General features: G+C 36.5%; 2 protein-coding genes across 3 annotated transcripts; one reads left to right on the plus strand and one right to left on the minus strand.

Annotated features, from left to right (window-relative positions):
• Positions 1 to 434: 434 nt before the first annotated feature.
• Positions 435 to 2,498, plus strand: srrd (SRR1 domain containing). The gene is made up of 7 exons (XM_052563380.1): positions 435 to 717; positions 865 to 905; positions 986 to 1,149; positions 1,226 to 1,324; positions 1,397 to 1,548; positions 1,873 to 1,918; positions 2,204 to 2,498. Exons 1-7 carry the CDS (start codon positions 578 to 580, stop codon positions 2,396 to 2,398), a joined length of 837 nt encoding a protein of 278 aa, XP_052419340.1. The 5' UTR covers positions 435 to 577; the 3' UTR covers positions 2,399 to 2,498.
• Positions 2,499 to 2,887: 389 nt separating this feature from the next.
• si:ch211-166a6.5 (clustered mitochondria protein homolog) lies at positions 2,888 to 20,304 on the minus strand. Of its 2 annotated transcripts, none has more exons than XM_052563379.1 (26): positions 20,145 to 20,304; positions 17,000 to 17,109; positions 16,647 to 16,818; positions 15,695 to 15,826; positions 15,338 to 15,492; positions 15,111 to 15,265; positions 14,327 to 14,449; positions 13,858 to 13,990; positions 13,333 to 13,425; positions 12,032 to 12,720; positions 10,781 to 10,854; positions 10,563 to 10,667; positions 9,501 to 9,601; positions 9,010 to 9,162; positions 8,865 to 8,927; positions 8,537 to 8,772; positions 8,371 to 8,455; positions 7,340 to 7,493; positions 7,126 to 7,265; positions 5,747 to 5,827; positions 5,542 to 5,667; positions 5,338 to 5,447; positions 4,396 to 4,489; positions 4,191 to 4,316; positions 4,034 to 4,107; positions 2,888 to 3,502 (listed from the first exon to the last, which is right to left on the minus strand). In XM_052563379.1, exons 3-26 carry the CDS (start codon positions 16,705 to 16,707, stop codon positions 3,037 to 3,039), a joined length of 3,729 nt encoding a protein of 1,242 aa, XP_052419339.1. In that variant the 5' UTR covers positions 16,708 to 16,818; positions 17,000 to 17,109; positions 20,145 to 20,304; the 3' UTR covers positions 2,888 to 3,036. The 2 variants fall into 2 exon arrangements, with proteins under 2 accessions (XP_052419339.1, XP_052419338.1); XM_052563378.1 differs by having other exon boundaries at positions 20,010 to 20,304.
• Positions 20,305 to 21,161: the final 857 nt, after the last annotated feature.

Below are 21,161 nucleotides of genomic sequence, written 5' to 3' on the forward strand. Positions count from 1 at the left end.
CTTTGAGGAAAGTTAATTTAGAGAATAAAAACGATAAACTGTTTTCTTGTTTGTTTTTTACCTCAGAGCTAAAGCGCGGAAAAGAAGCGAGCGCGCGCCATCTAGTGTCCAACTAACAGAGCGCGCGCTCGTGTTCTCACTAGAGTTTTTATTTTTTTATTTTTTAAGGGGGTTTACAAGAATAGAATAGAATAGAATAGAATAGAATTCAAGGTGCGTGATATTTAACGTCCTGACACTGTTGAAAAGGGAATGCATACTAACCTTTAAGTTTTAACCTTAAAAATTTATATAAACATATATAGATATTTCGATAAATAAATAATAATAAAATATCATATTTATTTAAAATTTGTCTTATTAGTGATTTGTGCCTAAACACAAAGTAAGTTATAGGAACTGAATATATTGAGAGCAGTGGGCGTCTGGGCGAGCGGAACGATTAAAGTGTAACACAGAAACACTCACATGGTGTTTGTAGATGTAAACAATGAACATCTACACGTACAAAACTACGAAATGTGTTCATCGATCGATTTCCACTTAGTCTGACCAGAAACAGGAGGATTTTGCGATAATGGCTTGTAATGATGACTGGCATGTAGCTGCGCGCCGCAAAGGAGCTGCTAGAAGAGGAAAACACGCTTCAAACCCCAAACTAGACTCACACCAGTTGTCTGACTGCAAACCGGACAAGCAGAAGATAATAAATGCCATGTAAGAGTTCATCGGAGTGTCTGGGTCAAATCCAAGCAGAAATTATGCATTATAACACACTTAAGTTAATAGGAAACTGCTTAAATTATGTTAAGAATTGTGTTCATGTTGTCAGTGAGCTCTGTGAAATGTTCTTTACCATCACAGGAATGAACTGAGAGGAGAAAACTTCTGGATGGAGTGGAAAGGTGATGTTGAATTACAGCTGTACTGTCTACAAATATAAAAACACAGTTTGTAATGACCACATTCCCATCTCCACCCTCAGATCTCCTCTCTGAGCGACTTCTATCCAGTGCTCCTGGTTCCTCGGAGCAGAATGGAGAAGTTTTTCTTCAGCACTGTGTGTGTTATGGTTTGGGTCACTTTGCTTCTTGTGTATCTGCCCGGTATCAGCTTGCAATGTTGTTACTGCTTCTAGAGACACTGCAGGTATGAACATTTCATTAAGGAGTTATATGACTATATGATTTGTCAATTCAACATACAGATATTCTTTCCCCCTCAGATCCCAGTGGGCAGTTGTTCTGTGTATGATCCTGTGTTTTCTGAGTCAGAGTGTGATGTACTCAAGGAGCTGGGCTTCACCGTGTTGACCGAAAATGAGGTGCACACATATACTGATGTGAACGAAGACATTTGTTCTGCTGTCCGTTTTTAAGCATTCTTTTCTTAACAGGAGGGAAAGCGAGCGGTTTATCAACCCACCCTGTTTTACCTGATGCATTGTGGGAAGGCTCTGTATAACAACCTGCTGTGGAGAAACTGGACGCCTCAGACGTTGCCAAAAATTATTATAATTGGCAACAGTTTTCATGGCATTGGAGAGAGGTGGGCTTCTGGTGCTATAAAACACATTATTAGGAATTATTTATATTAGGAATTAGTTAATACAAATAAAACTGAAATAAAAAAACACCAGACATATTTTTTTTTAAATGACAAAAACAACACAATTGTTTAAACTTTAAGATTAAAATGGATATTGGCACCGATAGCCTTGTGGTTCCAAAAAAAACAAATCTGATATATTAATAAAATATATAACACTCCTTCAGTGTCTGTGTTCACTATTTACTAGTAGTACAAAATTATGAGTACGTTAAACCAACTTTGAGTCTTTTTCTGATTACTGTTGAATTTTTCTTTTCTTAGGATGCTTCAGAGAGAGTTTGAGAGAGACTACAGCTTCCTTTCAAATGTATCCTTGATTTCTAAATTACATTACACAGTTACAATTCATGCATGTTTATAAAGATCATAAATGTAGAGAAATACCTGAAATGACATTAAAATCCTCACCTTTTAAACAAATGTCCTGTTATGTAGTTACACTGCAATGTATGATAAAAATGTTATTTATTATCTCGTTGAATATCTTGTTCTTTCGAGTCTATTAGTTACAAAAGTTGACCCTTATACTGTTGGTTTCATATAAGGGTCATATACAAAAAGTCCCCCAGTCCTTGACTAAGTGTTGTTTTAGGTGGTATGTGTGTGTGACGAGACGTCTCTGCCCTGCTCCCCGCGATTCCTGGATGTGTTCAATGACACAGCACTTATTCAGTTCCCTCTGGAAAATCTAAATAAACTCCCAGAATGCATTTGGACCGAGCCTTCAGAGCCACTGTACCAACACTGCCAAGATCTCGAGATCATTCAGAAAGAGAAAAGGAGCTGAAAATATCACAGCCTTAAAAATTGTGTCAGAAAAATCAGTTTCTTGTATACGTTGTTTTTTTATTCTAAAAATAAATATACTGTAGTTTTGTCTTTTTTAATTGGAGTCTTGTTTTATTGGGACTTAAAGCTTAAGGGTTTCTTTCTTTGTACAACTGGTGTCAACATACAGAGTTGGAGACAGTATGGAAGCCGGTTTCTGCCGGAGGATAAAAAAAAAGTAACTACGAGATTTAAATGTGTAATTATGAGATATTAAATCAAGATTGCAAGAAAAGGAGGCAAAATTGTGAGATAAAAAGTCAATTATAATTAATATTTTTAATTCTGTGGTATAACAAAAAAAATCAAAACACGTTTTTCTTTTAAATGGAAACCAATATATAAAAAAAGTCAATTTCAGGAAATAAAGTCAGTATTGTTTTAAAAAAAACAGCTTCCATAAAAACGTTGGTGAAACTAAGAAATGAAGAAAGTCACATAACTGATGTTCACTCACAGAAATTAAACTTTATTTAGTCAAACATGTTAATGACTTCAAAACTTTGTCTTCAAGATAATGTATTTTTTTGGCTTCATCTTCACGCCACACTTCTCTCTCGTGTTATTAGAAAAGACACTGGATCAATCCCATCTCACTCACTCGGTCTCTACTTGCTTCTCAGAATCTCCTGAATCTCCCTTCACAACAACACACTCTTTTCCATTCACCACTGCTGATTCTGACTGTGCTACTTTCACTGACATCATAATATTGCTCGGTTTTGATTGGCTGTCAGTGGAGACACCATTCGTGCCTTTTGACTCCTCCTCCTCACTTTTGTTTTTTGTGGCACAGTCTCCATTATGCAGATGGGACTCGATCTGGCCGTTCATTGTAGAGTGGTCTGGTTTCTCAGAAGCTTCAGTTTCTGCATTAGTGTCTGTGGCCTCTTGCGTCTGTTCCCCATTGGCTGTGGTCTTCTCAGTAACCTCTCCATTATTGGTCTGCAGCTCTGAAGCTTTGTTCTCATTGGTCGATTCAGAGTTCTCAAGTGTGGCCTTTTCCGCCTCTTCTGCGGCTTTCCTCTCTTTCAGCTTCTCTTTGAACTCCATCATTCTTGTGCTTAAGCGACAATAACAGTGATATATTTAGCTTTTTCCATCAATTAAAAATGCACCTTATACAGAATCAGAACCTGGAAATTCTGCCGAAACTAAATGCTTATTATTCACTAAATTTTACAACTCCCCAGAAGTGTTTTTGCTGTTGTTGTTCATTTTTTTTTTTTTTTTGGTTTCTTCAAAATGTAATTATAATAAGTAATAATAGTAGTAACTCCCACTAACAAGCGAAGATTTTATGTAAATACACAACATTTTTTATGAAAACACATTTTACATTCTACAGTAATTCAGAAATAAACATCATATGGTAGTATTTGTCGTTCTGGCTTTAATTTATGCTTATTTAAATAACACCGCATTTATGAGAATCTAATTAAAAAAAATAGCAAAATAACAAAAGTGATGAGAAATAAAAATATGTGCATAAATCTTTTTATATATATATTTTCAAACATGACAATACTTTATAAATACTACAGGTTGACGTGTTTGTGAATTTCACTGTGGTTAAATCCTGAAAGTCTCTTACCTGTATGAAGTCTTCAGTATGCCATTGACCAGAGCGAGCTGCTCCAGCGTGATGTCTTGTGAGGGAACCAAACCCTGAAACACAGCTCATGTTCAACAAAAACCTGCAAGTCTTCACATGTGGGCTCTATTAGACAGCGGTTTAAAGCTGTGCTTACCTCAGGCGGTGTATCACTAAGCTCCACGCCTCCCTGACGAATGGACCGTTCTACACGCACGGCCTGCTGGGTAATGTTCCTCAGGAAGTCAGAGCTGCATTTGGTTTGGGGATGATCTTCTCCGTACTGTTGCACCACATGAACATGCTCAGAACATGATCATTTATTCAAAGCAGAAGTTCAACACACAGACACTGGATCTGACCTTGCTCTGGAAGATGCGGTGAGCTTCCTTTTCATGATTCATGCCTCCTCTGAAGTCTCCAGCCACACACAGTCTCTGAGCCAGCAGATGGTGCCTGCCGAACATCAGAAATGGTATCAAGCTACTTTAAACACACGGGTAAAATAATTTTTCGTTTAGATGAGTTGGAACCCTAATGGGCTGCCTCAGTTTCTAATTATGCAATCGCCTTTAAGGTAACCAAAACTCAACTACGCTTAATGGGCATCAACTAATTATTTGAGATATATTTATATATATATGTGTGTGTGTGTGTGTGTGTGTGTCTTTAATTATAAATTATGCATTTGCAGAGAAATAAAATTAGAACAAAAAAAAAATCGGATTTAGAATTAAATATCATGAAAATAATGTCACAATGCAAACAAATAACTGGGCTACAAGGCAAACAAAAATATGGCCCTGAAGTCTTTAATTAGTTCCAACAAGTCCTAATTAGATGGCACTTCTTTCCAAAACTTGATTTTCCATTAAAAAAAAAATAATCTACACACTGTTTTTGTAGTATTATTAGCAGTTTTTGAGTATTTTATATTACTGGTTTATTGTTCGTAAATAAAATGATAAAAATAATATCAACTATTGCATTAAAAGGCCATTTTTTATTATGAATGCACTATTTTCTATCAGTCTTGTCAGTATTATAGATGTATTTTTAAAACTGAAAATTCCTTTAAATGTTTTGTTGCATTATGGGTCTTATTCGTTAAGGATATACGTGTTCCTGCCATTTATTTGGACTAAAATTGGTTTTTGACTGGAAGTGGAAGCTTAAAAGATGTCTATATAAGCAGCTCACTAGGGTCTGGAACAGAGCCATTGTGTTTGTAGTATCTGAGCAGGTTGTTTAAAGATTACTATGCATCTCTCTCTATTTTTGTTTTCATGGTTAAAGCATCTTACATCAGAGCTGTGGTCAGGTCCGTGTCTCCTCTGAAGGAGCTGTTGAGTTTCAGTGCGCTCTGTAGATACTGTAATGACTGCTCTCCCTGAAGAACCAAGCCCAGAGAAGCCTGAGGGAGAAAAAAAAAGAGAGAAACATTATTACTCAAACCAATATTTCTATTTGGGGTCAGTCATAGCTTGATGATGCAAGATGAGGTTTACATCAATGACTGCAGTGTAAGGATGATCTGCTCCGTGAACCGTCAGCAGGAGAACTTTGGCACGATACAGGCATCGCTGAGCCAGAGCGGTTTCACCTCCAGCTAACAGATACACTGCCAACAACACCTGGAACAGAAGATCATCATCATCATCTCTGTGCATCTGAAAAAGTAGGTCTGTCTGGTTTTGTGAGAATGTGACTCACGTATTGCTGAATGGTGTTGGGATGATCGAAACCCAGAACCCTTTCACTGATGACCACGACCCTCAGCTGCACGCTGCGAGCCTACAGGACACAAGAGAGACATTGAGAACATGACAAGCCTAACAGGGAACAGTCTTAGAACCTTAGCTAACATTCTAACAAACGTTCTTCCAGTCACGTTAACAGAATGTTTGCTCAAAGTAATGGTCTTTAATAACATTAAAACTCTAGGACTAAGGTTTTTGGAATGTTTGGAATATTTTTTAAACGTTACTACTTACTGCTCGTTTTAGAATGTTCAGAGAACCTTCAATAGTAACGTTCCATTCTCCTTAATGTTTTCTTTAACATTCACATAACAAAGAAAACAAAACGTTTTTAAGCATTTTGAAAATAGTTCTTAAGCAGACGAAAATAGCTCTAGACAGCAGCATTTTGCTAAATACAGTATTTAACATTTGAAGTGGATCTTAGTTATCCTAAGACAAGATCGCATTTTGGTTTTATGTTTTAGGACAACTGATGAAAGGTTTTACAATTCAAATGTTGACTACTTTATGTTTTATTATATATTAATTGTATTTCGATTTAACCTATTGTCCTCATTATTAAATGTTTGAATAAAAACAAGTTTTTATTACAGTTACTAGTTAAATGCTTATTTTTTTTATAAATCATTTGACAAAAAACTGCTTTATGTGAATGTTTTACAAACTTGATTGTTTATTAGCTAATCTATTATTAAGTAAACATATTTTTGGTTTAGGTTTCAGTTTTGGGCTAAATGAGATTTTGGTTTCTGTGTTTCAATAATAATAATAATAAAAAAATACTCATCACTATAAATTGCATCTTATATTGTGTTTATTTTATTGCTGTTAAATGATTAATCGCATCCAGAATAAATTTTTTTGTTCACATTAAATATATGTGTGTATTGTGTATATTTATTATGTATAAATAAAAACACACTCATAAACTATATATTTCAAAAATACATACAAGTATATATTTATATAAATTTCTGAATATAAACATACACGTGTGTGTATTTATATATATAAACACATAATAAATATGGACAGTAAACACACATATTATGTAAATAAAAACGTTTTATTTTGCATGCGATTAATTGTGACAGCACTAGTTTATTTATAAACTTTATATAAAATAGATATAAAATATTATATTTATTATAAAAGGTATAGTCTTTATTAAACATTTTTCTATGATTTAAAAAGAAAAACTTGCTTGATTAATTTTTTAAATGTGAGCTGGCTGTGCTTTCATTTGACCTAAATGACCTTATTACACCTCAAGATTTCTTTAAGCCACAGGGCAGCAAGACACACCCTAGATAGTGCACACACACCCACCTCAGCAGGATGACCCTGTACATAGGCCACTTTTGCCAGCTCACTAAGACAACGGCAGGCTTCAGGGTGAAGGTCATCACACACACGACCGAAGAGGTACGCCGCTTCTTTCAGCTGCTCGTACGCCTTCTCCAGTAACCCTACAGAGAGAACAGAGTCAGGCGAAGCTGTTCACACGTGACTGTGTCACTGCACACTGGCTCGTCGTGAATACCTTTCTGAAGACTGTTCTGAGCCGCGCTGAACATCCGGCTGGCGTCGGTGGTTGTTGTGGTTGTGTGCTTGACGACAGGCAGGATGTTGAGCACGTCTTCAGGAGAGATTGGCGCTTTGTTACGGTTGTCAAGAATGTATTCTCTGAGACGGAGCTGTGGGACATTCACAAACAGACCAATGAGAAAGAGTCACAGCACAGACACACCACAAGATAGCAGCAAAGATCTCCACAAATGCACTGCTCTACAGCTGGAATCAAGGGAGGTATGAGCTTACTTGTGCACCAAAGCTGAATTTATTTGTTAAAAAATAAAGTAATATTATTTCTACTTAAAATAACTCAATACATTTTAAAATGTAATTTATTTCTGTGATGCAAAGCTGAATTTTCAGCATCATTACTCCGGTCTTCAGTGTCACATGATCCTTCAGAAATCATGAAAATATTATATCTGCATTCTAAACATTTCTGATTATTATCAATGTTGAAAACTCTTGTGCTGTGTTGTGCAAAGTGTGAAAATTCATTTTTCAGGATTCTTTGATGCATAGAAAATTCAAAAATTTTAACATAAGTATTTTGTAACATTAGAAATGTCTTTACTGTCACTTTTGATCACTTTCTTAAAGAAAAGTATTAATTCCTGAAAAAAATATTTTCTGACTCAAAGATGCTTTATCAATATATTTTGTTAAAAGATGCACTATATTTTGCTGAGATGTATATTGTTATTATTATTTATTTATTTGTATAATTGGTGCTTTTCATTCCTAGTTACATGTGGTATAATAAGTCTGTACTTTTGTTCTGTTGATGAATAGATTTCTTGACACCTTGGCAAAAAAAAAAAACTGAAATTAGTTTTAGTCTACTTTATTACATATGTCTTGCTTTGTGTTTCTGACTTACACCTAAGAGATTATCCTGCGAGCCTAGCCTACACTATAAGCTAAATTATCGCATGCAAAAAAAAAGTATTACTGTAGTCTTTCAATTTTAACCATTTTTTGATTAGTTGAACGCAATACCTGAATGCCAGTCTTCAGGCACATCTCTCTCAACAAGGATATTTTCTGGAGTCCGTACTGCTCTACTAGATGATCCACGTTTGACCTGTAAAAATGTTTACTTTATGAAGGGTGTATGAGAGACATGTAAGGGTTCAGTCTTTTGGATCGGATGATCTTGGCTCACCCAAGCCCTTCTTTAAGTCTGTATGTTTCTTGAGCATCTTGAGAGATCAGACTCCACAGTTCATTCCCGCTGAGTGCGGTCCATGTTGTGCTATCAGAAGCCCCGCCCCCTCCGCGGCCACGCCTCCTAGAGCGCTTCTTAGACTCCTCCCCATTTGATGCGGAACTGAAGTGGGGAACCAATAAGCAGCAGAGGAAATGACTCGCTGCTGCAGACAGGTTAGATGTTTCCACTCCCTGAGAAACACAGAAGACAGTTGCATTTTTATGAATAAACAAATCTTTTAAATAAACATAACATCTTAGATTGACTCAGTGGTAAGAAATACCTGGATGTAGCCACTGAAGAACCGCTGCGCACAGCGCACAACAATCTCTGCAAACGCCAACCTCTGAGAGAGATGATCAGATATGATTAAGATGCTTCTTAAACGTAAAATCTCCCCCAATATAGAGGATTTTAAAAGCTTTTACCGTGATGTGTCTCAGTTGGTGTTTGAGATCTGATTGGTTGATGGACAAGATCAGGTGACCTAGATAACGAAGGTTTATGCCTTTCTGATGGAGGGCTTGTCGTAAAGAAGCACCATCCATGGGTATGTCAGTGCCGTGAATGCAGTCGTTCATCTGAAAGTCAACATTCATTCAATCAAAATACAGTAAAAAAAACTAAACGTTAACATTGTAAAACATTAGATACTGTTTTCAAAGATGATCAAAGCTGAATTTTCAGCATCATTCCTCTTCAGTGTCACATGATCTTCATATCTTTTGGAAACTGCGCTACATTTTATAATTCAGGAATATTTGCTGAACAGAAAGTTTAAAAGAACAGCATTTATTTGAAAAAAAAAACTGTAACATTATAAATGTCTATACTGTCACTTCTGATCAATTTAATGTGTCTTTGTTGAATAAAACTATTTTTTGGCCAAATGGAAATCTATAAAGAGAAATACACTCACAAATTCTGGTATCCGGTGGTTTATGATAAACGATGCTGCTTCCTTCAACAATCTCTTCTGTAGCTCCAAGGCGTCACTGTCTGAGCTGGGAAACTCCACACCTACTCAGAGAGACAGAAAACAGGATTTAAGGGCCCAATTAGGGAAATTCTTATGTTTAGCAGTAAAAAAGCCAAACATGATTTCTGTTGAAGACAGACGTGATTTTAGCTGTACTCTGAAAGCTGCCTACATAGACAGCATCTTAAGGCTTAAGGTGATGATGTTGGCTTTTAAGAAACGTTTGAGCATAAATCTAAGGCAGCATCTACACGGAAAAGTGAAATAACAAACAGTGAAATAACTTCCATTCAAGATGTTGAACATTGATTATAAATATATTTAATTAAATACTTAAATTATAAGAAAAACTGAACTTTTTATTATACTTTAAGTATTGAATTAAATATATTTATATCCATTAAATAACTGAATATTCAACTCAATATTATATGCATTTCTTCTCATAAGCATAGCGACATGTCAAGTCTCTCATGTTGTTCATACATGACCCTGGAGCACAAAAGGGCTAATTATTCGAAATTGAGATTTATACAGCAACTGAAAGCTGAATAAATAATCTTTCAATGAATTGCATGGTTAGGAGAAGACAATATTTGGCATATTGGAATCTGAGGGTGCAAAAAAATCTAAATATTGAGAAAATCGCCTTTAAAGTTGTTCAAATTGTTCTTAGCAATGCATATTACTGATAAAAAATGAGTTTTGATACATTTACAGTGGGAAATTTACCAAATATCTTAATGGAGCATGATCTTTACTTAATATCCTAATGATTTTTGTAATAATATTAACCCATACAATTGTTGGCTATTGCTACGAATATACTTCTGAGACTTAAGACTGCTTTTGTGCTCCAGAGTCACATATGAGCATTCAAAAGGTTTAATTTCATAAGATACTGCCTAAATCGAGAGTTTACAAGTAAACTGGAACAGAGCTTCTATGCAGTTTGTTTTAATGCATATTATTGTGTTAATGTGAGTATGAGCGTTTCCTGACCTGGGGAGTAGACATCAGGGTTGAAACGCATCTCGAAGATGATGTCACTGACGGAGCCGACATCTTTGCATGCTTTTCTGACTGCGTCAATGTTCCGGGAGTCAGCTGACAACATGCAAATAAACACATATGATTATTCCTGTTAAACAAACTGATCTCACTCAGACACACGGTCCAACATCCCTTGACAAATCGTGAACACTTGCTTTTGTTCTCACCAGATTCCATGCACTCTTCCAGCCCTCCGTTCTCCTCCATGTGAGCCTTCACTCGCTGCGAGAACTGAGCATGTCTGAAACATCAAGACAAATCCTGTTCATGCACACAGATTAACAAACAGAAATATCCAGTTTAATAGCAAAACTTTGACATATATGCATGAGTTGGAATGTGTGGAAAAACTGTGTGTTTGATTCATGCATTTATAATTGTTGCTTTTTCACAATATGATGCATTCTTAACATAATAAATTATAATGTTAATTTTAAAACAAATACTAATTCACTCAGACAATTTAGTTTTATTTTGAGCACAATGGCTTTCAATGTAGTCGACCAATGGAAGGACTGGAGAAACTTAAAACTCAATGTGTCTGAAACATTTAATACACAAATAATATTAATTGTCAACATAGAAAGCGGTGTTACTTTAGTAATATTTATTAACTATTATAGTTAAATATATATTATACATTATACATATATTAATAAACTATTAGTTTATTCATATTTTGAATTAGCCTTTTTTATACTTTCAGTTTTCATATTAATTTTAGCCAAATTTTTAGTCATTTTTATTAGTTTTTGTTTATTTTAAATAGTATTATTTAGGTTTATTTCTTTTTAGTTTTAGTAAATTTAATCTAAACGAAACTAAACAAAAATGTGAAATGTTAGAAAAGTTTTCCATCTAAATGGTTACATTTTATTTCAATTAACAAAAAAGAAATAATAGTAATTTTAGATAACGATAATAACACTGCTAGAAAGACAACAAATACTTTGCTGCAGCATTCTTACAAACCAACACTGGCTCAACCAATGGCGTGGACTTGGGGGCGTGGCTATCTTTGAAAGTGAAAGTGACGTGACATTCAGCCAAGTATGGTGACCCATACTCAGAATTTGTGCTCTGCATTTAACCCATTCGAAGTGCACACACACAGAGCAGTGAACACACACACACACTGTGAGCACACACCCGGAGCAGTGGGCAGCCGTTTATGCTGCGGCGCCCGGGGAGCAGTTGGGGGTTCGATGCCTTGCTCAAGGGCACCTAAGTCGTGGTATTGAAGGTGGAGAGAGAACTGTACATGCACTCCCCCCACCCACAATTCCTGCCGGCCCGAGACTCAAACTCACAACCTTTCGATTGGGAGTCCGACTCTCTAACCATTAGGCCACGACTTCCACGACTTTAATCTTTGTGATTAACCAATGAAAGCAGTTGGGAAACCTGTCAATACTCACTTGTGTTGAATGAAGGCCTTCACTAGCTCCGGCCGTAACCGGCACAAAACATGAGGGTACTGTCTGGGAAAACTCCCTTCTGTTTCTGCTCCTCCTTCTCCATCTTCTACATGGAAGTTGGCATCAGCTGGCATAGTGCGATACACATCCAGCAAGTAAAACCGACCATCGGCCCCCAGAATCCCCTGGGCATCTACAGAGGTGAAGAGGGGCAGCTGATGCCCGGTCGGCCCCAGAACTGCATGTCTTTGCAGAGAAAGGGCCTTTGCGGACTGAGCCAGCAGCTGTAGGAGTTTCCGTCTGGATGGATTTTCCAAAGGCCCTGCGCTGTAACCGTATAAAAGGCCATTGGGAACCTCAGCTTGCTCGGGGCCCTGAATACCCGGAGCCAGGCCCTGCGCAGACAGCCGAACGCCGCGGTAGTCGGCCAGCGCGGTGGGGATGGTGTGCAGGTTTTGGAGGTCTCCGTCCAGGTCACTGTAAGCCTGAACACATCGCAGCTCGTGGCGTTGAGCGGCTCTGTGACTCCGCTCTCCTCCCAGCCAGTGGTCTCTGTGTGCCGGGATACTCATGAACACGCCGCCGCACAAGAACGCCGGGTCCTCGTGAGAACCACTGACTGGGTCGACAAAGCCATCCATCACCTTCTCTGCTGCTTGAGCAACAGCCCACACAAAAGCACTGTTCACCTACAAGAACAAGCAATGACAAGTAAGCGGTGTAAACTATGAAAACCATGGTTTTTCATGCAGTGCAATGCAATATCATAAAACACAAAAAAGTGCAATGCAAAAAATGCAATGCAATGTAATGCAATCCAATGAATAAACAATAAAATATGAATTATAATATAAAAAATCTAATAAATATACATTTGTAAAAACATTTAGTGATGACAATTTTATGAATTGTTGCATCGGTTTTGAATCATTAAACCGAACCATGTGGACAAACTAATTCACTAAAGAAACTCAGTTTTGATCATGCTTACTACAGTATAAGAGACAAACAGAGTTACTGTCACACTACTGATGAATGTAGTGGAGTTAAACAGTACTGCTGAAATCTGTTCTGTTTAGTTTGTGTTTACTTAAGGTGATTACTTTGTCCTTACAGTATAATTAAGCTAGACAACTGAAAAAACAACATCATTCTCAAAGATAAAAATTCCTAAGTAAATGAATACAGTATGTTTTGTTTTAGAAGGAGAAAAGAGTCTGGTTTAGTCTGTAGTAATAATAATGAGTTATATAAGGAAATTGCAGAAGTCTGTGGATATCTTAACAAACGTGTGCTCGGACCTGAAGTAACGCTCGGTCCCTCTGAAGTCTCTCCTCCAGACTCCTCTGAGGAAGATCTCTGGCTGTTTGAAGCTCCTTGTTCCAGTCAGGAGCCTAAAATTCAAAGCAGAACATTTGAATGACACACACACACACACACACACACACACACACACACACACACAGAGACAAGCAGGTGGACAATGTGACAGACCAATGTGAATAGACAGGTACAGAGTGAGAAGCTGAGAGACACTTTAAATTTTTTCTTTGAAAACCAAGTCAAAAAGTACATTTTAGCTACAGTATTTAATTTATGCATTGGTGAAAAACTGTCAAAATACATGGGGGAAAAATGTGAAAAAGCATGTTCAGTATTTGGTCTTCGGCTCAGTGTTTTATCAGGCAGGCCTAAACATTTTATATTATTTTCATTACTAGAGTTTTTTTTTTTTTATGTGGTGACGATGCATTTCTATGATTCATTATTTCTCACCCAGTCGTGTCAATAAAGAGATTTGTATTAGAGGACTGGTAGGTGTTCACCTGGGCGTTGATGTCCTGGTCCAGACCCAGCCGGCCGCTGAAGCTGGGTTTGTGTGAGTGAAGTGAGGAGATGCCCAGCCAGCTGAGAGTGCGGTACGGGGTGGACAGTGTCTCCTCAGACGGCAGAGATGGCCTGAAAGAACAGAGACGCTCAATCAACTATCTGACAAACATGTGAGAGAGATGTGAGTGTTTGAGTGTTTGTGTGTGTGTGTGTAAGAGAGAGTGTGAGCATGTTTTTGTGACATATCAGGACACAACTCTGTATAATGACATGGGTGTGACACAGGTATTACAAAGAGAGGGTGACTTATGAGGACATAACCCATGTCCCCATTTTTCAAAAAACTTATAAATCATACAGAATGAGTTTTTTTGAGAAAGTAAAAATGCACAAAGTTTCCTGTGAGGCCTAGGGTTAGGTGTAGGGTTGTTTGTGTGTGTGTGTGTGTGTGTGTGTGAGCGTCACCTGTGCCGCAGTGTGCTCAGGTTGTGTTTGAACTGTGGGCTGATGTGGGACAGCAGGTCGGTCAGACAGTGACACACTGGAGTCGACTGAGCAGGACGAGGGTCAAACACTTCGGGAGTCGACCTGAAACACAAAATACAGCTCGGTTTTTGAGAATAGATTTAGTTTTTTATTTATTTATTCACTTTTTAACTCCATTCCAGCATTGTTTTTGAGAAAAAAAAATCTCTATAATTCTGTGAATTTAATATGCCACAAACAGTCTGTTACTTCCAAAATTATATTATTGGGTAAATCTCATGAAAATAATCCCATATGTGAAGTAAAATAAAAAGAAATAATATTTTGTACAAATAATATGCATAACATGTATACAGATATTTTCCTTTTTTTACATTTTATAACATATATAGTTGTTAAAATTAGACTTTCCTTATGCAAAATCTAGTATATTTCATGTAATGTCTACTATATTTATAAAAATAGTATATAGTATATATATATATATGAAACAGTATGCAAAATGCAATAAACTACATTTTAGATAGTAGTAAGTCACATTTTTGTCACATGACCTTAATTCATCTTAAAAAATGTATGGTTATTTTGCTTTTTTATTCCAGTTTTGTTTACATTGTAAGTTAAGAGTGTGCAATTAAATAATGAGTCAAGGGATAGATTTTCAAAACTATTTCCAGTTCATTTGTCACACTGGAGAAGGCAGAAATACTAAAAGTGGCATGAGAGTCAGTGGTTCTGAATTTAGCTATACGGAGAGTCTTACCTGTTCATGTAGAATCCACGTGGGCAGGAAGTGATGTCATACTGCTTGTCCTCCAGAGTGTGGACACTGATGTACATGAAGTCACCTTGCAGCTTCCGGAAACCAGGGGGAGGGTTCCAACAGCTGAGTGACAGGTCCAGCAGGTAACTGGGAGCCTGTAGGAGAAGCAGTTTGAGTGAGAAACAAAGCCACATGCCTGAAGGTTTATTCGTGTGTATTTGACATACTTCACTGTGTGTGACGGTGGGCAGCAGGGTCGTCAAAGGAGGAAGTTCTGAAACTCCAGGCAGAATGTAAGCAGGAGGGGGCGGGACTTCAGCAGACTGCTCTGTCTTACTATTGGCTCGTTTGTTCTTTGAGGAGTGCAGAGTGGGAGGGGCTTCTAATACACACACATCAAACACGCAATCAGATAATCCCATTGCCATGGGCTTAAAAAAAATAATTAATGCATTTTAAATTATTTAGAGGCAATACTAAATAAAAGCACTTTTATGTGCTTTATAATAACATTTGTGGACAAAGACATAATTAAATCCACAGAACTCAACAGCAACTTAAATGCATTAGTGTGTATTTTTTACCGGTCGTTTGGGTGAGTGTGTTCAGTACAGCGGGAGATCGGCCCTCCATCAGGGCATCTTGGGGCCTGACAGCTTTCAGCATCTCCTGCACTCGTGCCAGATGAGCCTGCGCGGATCGAGGCGAGTACGGCTCTAGAACACACACAAGAACACTTCATGATACCAAAATCAGGCTTTTTCCCCAGCTATGCTGAATTTCAAGGCGTCTCATCTTGTAAAACTATGATTTATCCAGTGAGCAATAACATCTTCTATTCTATCATTTATTTTCCCACACTGCTTATAATTAGGGCCATGTGACTCACTTGGCTCAGAGAAAGGATTCATTAGTTTGCCGTCAAACGATTCGCAATGAAATCAAGAAGTTGCAAAACCAGTATAGCAAAACCCCACTGATCCCTGTGGAAATTATCACTAAAACCAGCTTAAACTGGTTGCCGCATTTTGGAGTATGGTGGATGGTTTTTAGCTGGTTCAGGTTGGTTGTAGACCACCTGCTGGTCATTCTTGCTTCAGGTGGTCAAACTGGTTTTGGATCGTTTGGAGCTTTCTTGTGCATTTCCATGAGTTTTCCAATGGTTTATGAACACTGGATGAGCTAGAATCTAAATATTGGATCAGTGTTGTTGTTGTTGTTATTATTAAAAGTAAAACAAACAAACAAACAAAATACACACACACACACACACACACACACATATAAAAATTAAATATAAAAAATAAAATAAAATAAGGACTTAAGCTTGGCAGTTAAAAGGTAAAACACAAAAAACTAAAGCTTTAAAAAAGCTAAATAATAGTAATAAAATAAAACATTCAAATTCCATTCCAAAATCCTTTCAAAACATGTAGTAATTAGAATTTCCCGCCAAATATCCATGTACAATATATTTCAGTATTTTACAAAAGCACAAAACGTAAAAATTTCCAAATGGAAGGTTTTTCTGTTCACCTTCCACTAGACGGAGAGTGACTCCAGCTTTGAAGCCCTTGACGTCCTTGAGCTCCGTCATGGGGTCAAGGGTCACACCTGAAAGGGCCAGAGCGACAGACGTGCGCGGTGCCACCTCCTCTCGGCCCAGTAGGGTCACAATGGCATCCTGGACCGGCCAGAATCCATGAACCTGCAAAGCAAACATCACCAGCATAGAAGATACAATCCTTGCATTAATGGATGACACATGCTTTACATCTTTTGATGTTCTGTTAACAGACATATTTGAAAACATTTGCATTGCTGATCAACACAAATCAGACTACTAAGGTTACACTTGATTCGTGGATGTTAATTGGAGTAGAGCTCACCTGCAGCTCGAAGGGTTCGACACCCGCACCCTGAATCTTCACTGGAAACGATCCATCATCGTCTTTTTTGCTTCCAGTAGCTGTTTTTCCATTGGCTAAACATGAGACATCTGCGGAGTGAAGGGGGTCAAACATGAGCTCAAAAATGTGCTTCGAGCCAAAACAGAAGTTACATAAGAGAGTTAGGAAATCTGTCCAAATGTCACGAAAGGAATGGAGGAAAAAGCAGTTTTCCATCCTAGAATCTATCAGCACAATAGTACCATGGTACTAGCTTGTTTTTTTAGGCATGATGCCCTGGCATTACAATGTTTTAGGGATATGTGCCAAACAAACAAAAAAACCTTCTAGCATAGTGCAAAGAACTACATTTTAAAGCATTTCTCTTCCTGTAAAATATCTTAACATTCTTAAAACAAGATTACGTGGGAATTTCGTCTTAACAAATAACTATAGTTTTACTAAAAACAATTAAATTAAAACGAACAAATATCTCACAAAATTTTAAAAGCATTCGTTTTTCTCTCTATATATTTGTTTTTTTATCTTATTTTGAAGTTTTTGAGTAAACAAACTGGGGAAAAATTGCCAATAAGGTAAGAACATTTTTTTTTTGTTAGTTTTACTAAAAAATACGAAAAAGGAAATAAAACTTACAAACTTTTGTCACAGCGCAATAAACTATTATTTTTTATTTATTGACTGATTTTATTTTCCTGTAAAAATATTTTAACATTCTTAAAATAAGATACAATTCATTGGGAAGCCCAACTATATATATATTTAAAAAAAATATATATTTTTTTTATTTATACAATTTTTTAAATCCTTTGTTTTTATATATTTTTCTTAATTGAAGTAGTTTTAAGTAATTCATTTTTATTCAAGTTTTTGAATAAACAATTTGTGTGTGTGTATGTGGGTGGGGGGGGGGGGCTACCAACAAGGTAGGAAAATTTGAATATTAAAAATTTTAATAGATTAATGAAAAACAAATTCAAACGTGTCCAAACGTTTGAGAGTATATCAGAGCAGCACAGTATTACCATCTGACGTGGTACTGCCAAAATACTATTCTAACATCAGATGGACGTCTCCCAGAGGTTTGACTCATCTGACATCCATTAGAGCCGCAGATCTGAGTCTCTCTTGTTGGATTTGTAGGCAAGTCTAAGATCTCTAATAACAGCAAGACTCGGCTTGATATGGCATGAGCATGTCCAGACATCTTCCAAACTTCCCCCTAGCTAATGAGAGCGGAGAACAGGCGCTATTACTAGTACTAACACACCACACTCCCTCACTGATGGCAGATACTGATCTCCGAGACTCGCTGGACGTTAGCAAGGAAATACTCTCACACAAACATCCAACACAACCCAGGATGAGATGCATCATCAGCACAAAGACTATTGTTCATGCATACTTTATAGGTCATAGTAAATATAAATATAAATAAATGTATCCTTTCGTAAAGCCACATTTCAGTGGTTAAGAAGAAATGTGTTTAATGAGAGTAAAATGTGTTAAATGGAACTGGGTGTGCTTTTTGATCATTATCCATAAATTAAATAAAAATATTTCGTAAACAAAAGACAGTGCGGTTGAGGCATGTGTAGAATTTTATGAATGATGGGCATTTCTTTTAATCTGTCGACCTGCTGAAGTCTGTCTTGATTTTAAGATAACTAGCTTTAGTAACAAGTTATTTAGGGAAGCAGACGCTTGGAGAGTTCACCTGGAATAACCCGAGATGAAATATCATGAAATATACTGAAATATTGTCAGAAATATAGTGCTGTACCACGCCCTGTGTTTGTTTATCAAACCTGTAGCTAGTTTGATTGATCTTTCAGCTATATTTTTTTACTGTAATGTTGAAAAATGTAATATAAAATGTAACATTTTCAAAACTTGAGTAAATATACGAAATTGCATTTATGATTTTTTTTCTCAATACCCAAATGTTAAAATTAACTAAAATACATAAATTCAATAGTTTAGTTTTAATGATAGCATTTGTACTGCCAAAATAAATCATGTGATGTGGAAAAATAAAATGTCTAACAAATATCAAATTAAGTTAAAACATTTCAGTAATTATACAATGTAAAATTAAAAATGTCCTGAGAATGTTGCAATTCAATAAAAAAAAAAAAAAAAAAAAAAAAAATTCTTAATGGTCCAAAAATAATCCTGCAAAACAAAATGCATTGGTAGTAAATATGTCAGTCAAATAATAATAATAGAATTATAATTTTCATAAAGTTAGGTAAATTGTGCATGCAATTATCCTGAAAACAATTAAAATAAAAAATAAAAATAATAATTAAAAGAAATGGTACTCTTCATCTCCATAAAAGTTTTTATTTTATTTATTTTTTTTTTTTACTTTTTTTGTTGTTGTTTAAACTAAAAAAATAAGCACAGAAAAAGTTAACTGGTTCCAATCTGTTCTCAAAAAAGATCAATCCATGCAGAACTACAGCCTTTCAGTTTCCACCAGGGGCTGATCTGAAAACTTTAGGGGGTACATTAGTGCACGAGTGTTAAAGTGGTTTAAGTAGCATAACATTTTAAGACGGGCACACATCAGCCCTCTAGAGCGAGCGCCTCGAGAGGGACGCGATCATGACAAGCTGCGTTTGCCCCGAGAGTAAAAGAGAGACAGTAATGTCTGCGAGTTTGGCCCGATGCCATGAGGAATCTCACAGCTCTGCCTCCTCGGTTTAACACGTGTGTTCAGAAGAGCAGGAAAGAACCACAGAAGTATACAGACGAATACATCACCAGGAGGTCAAAGGTGAAGTTTGCTATTTGTGAAAGCTGCAGCACCATGAATATAATCCAAGCTACCTGTGTTTGTGTCTTCATGCACATAATGCATGCATGCATCAAACTTTTCACACAAACACCAAAAGAAAGCTTGATCCCAAGCAATGAGAAAACATCAGGAAGAAGTTGAGAGAGAGGGAGGAGACTGCATGAATCAGAGCAACTCAACTCTTACCCATGGTTCTCTTCTCTCCGTTTCCTTTCTTCGCCGTGTCCTTCATTTCTGCTCTGGTTTTCTCTCTCTGTGGCTGCTGGTTTGCTCTTTGACTCGGGACACAGTGTGTTCGGAGAGCTGTCAGGTGTGACTTACCCAACACGTCTTTTTAGTTTGTCATTCCTTTCCCTCGGACAGCCACTCCCTCCAGCGCTGGCAGAGCTTCTTCTCCTCCCACTCTCTCTCTCTCTCTGTTGTTTGGCTAGGCGTGACTCTTCACTCCATTTTGCAAGAGATCAGTGAGTGTTTCCCTCCCCCTCTGACTTCCCTCAGGGCAGGGAGGGATCCTGGACACACACACACACACACACACACACACACACCCACAGAGCGAATCTCACCAACCACATCAAATGCATTCAGCACAAAATGAACAGATAAATGCATTAAATAACATTATATACAAAATACAAACAACTTTAAGCCAGTACAAGTTTTTGTGTTGTAAAGTTATTTTCATTGCAATTAAGTGCATTTAACCTCCAAATTCTCATGCAATGCATACATATCAGGGTTATTATCATTAAAAAAAAAAAAAGGGTAAAATAAAATTAAATAGGCATAATATCACAAAAGACAAAGTGTTGCAACTAGCTGAAATAAGATAAAAGACAAAAATTATTAAATGGAAATAAATAAAAACTAATATGATCCTAATAATAAACCTAAAAGGCAAGTTAAAAATAAAATAAACATTACAACTTAGAAATGTTGCCTTCACGACTAATTGAAAGAAGTTTAGGTCAAAGCACTAAGATTATTATCTAGAAATAAATAAAAACTAAAATGGACCTGAAAAGTAACCTGTAAGGAACATAAATATTAAAACTTAGAAATGTTGCCTTGGCCATTTACTTAAAAATGTTGAAAAAATTGAAAACAGAAAAATGTAATAAATAAAAACCAAAAATTGACATAAAAATAAACCTAAAAAGTAACCTTAAAAAAAAAATAGACCAAAAAATATTCCTTAAAAAAAATGTTTAAATGGTTTTTTTGTAAAAACGTATACAATTTAAAATAAAATATTAATATTAAAACAGTGTCTTTCCAACTATTTAAACACTACAATTATACATATAACACTAATATGATCCATGTTCTCTTCCTCCA

Source organism: Carassius gibelio, chromosome B8 (genome assembly GCF_023724105.1).
Source record: "Carassius gibelio isolate Cgi1373 ecotype wild population from Czech Republic chromosome B8, carGib1.2-hapl.c, whole genome shotgun sequence".
NCBI classification, from domain to species: Eukaryota; Metazoa; Chordata; class Actinopteri; order Cypriniformes; family Cyprinidae; genus Carassius; species Carassius gibelio.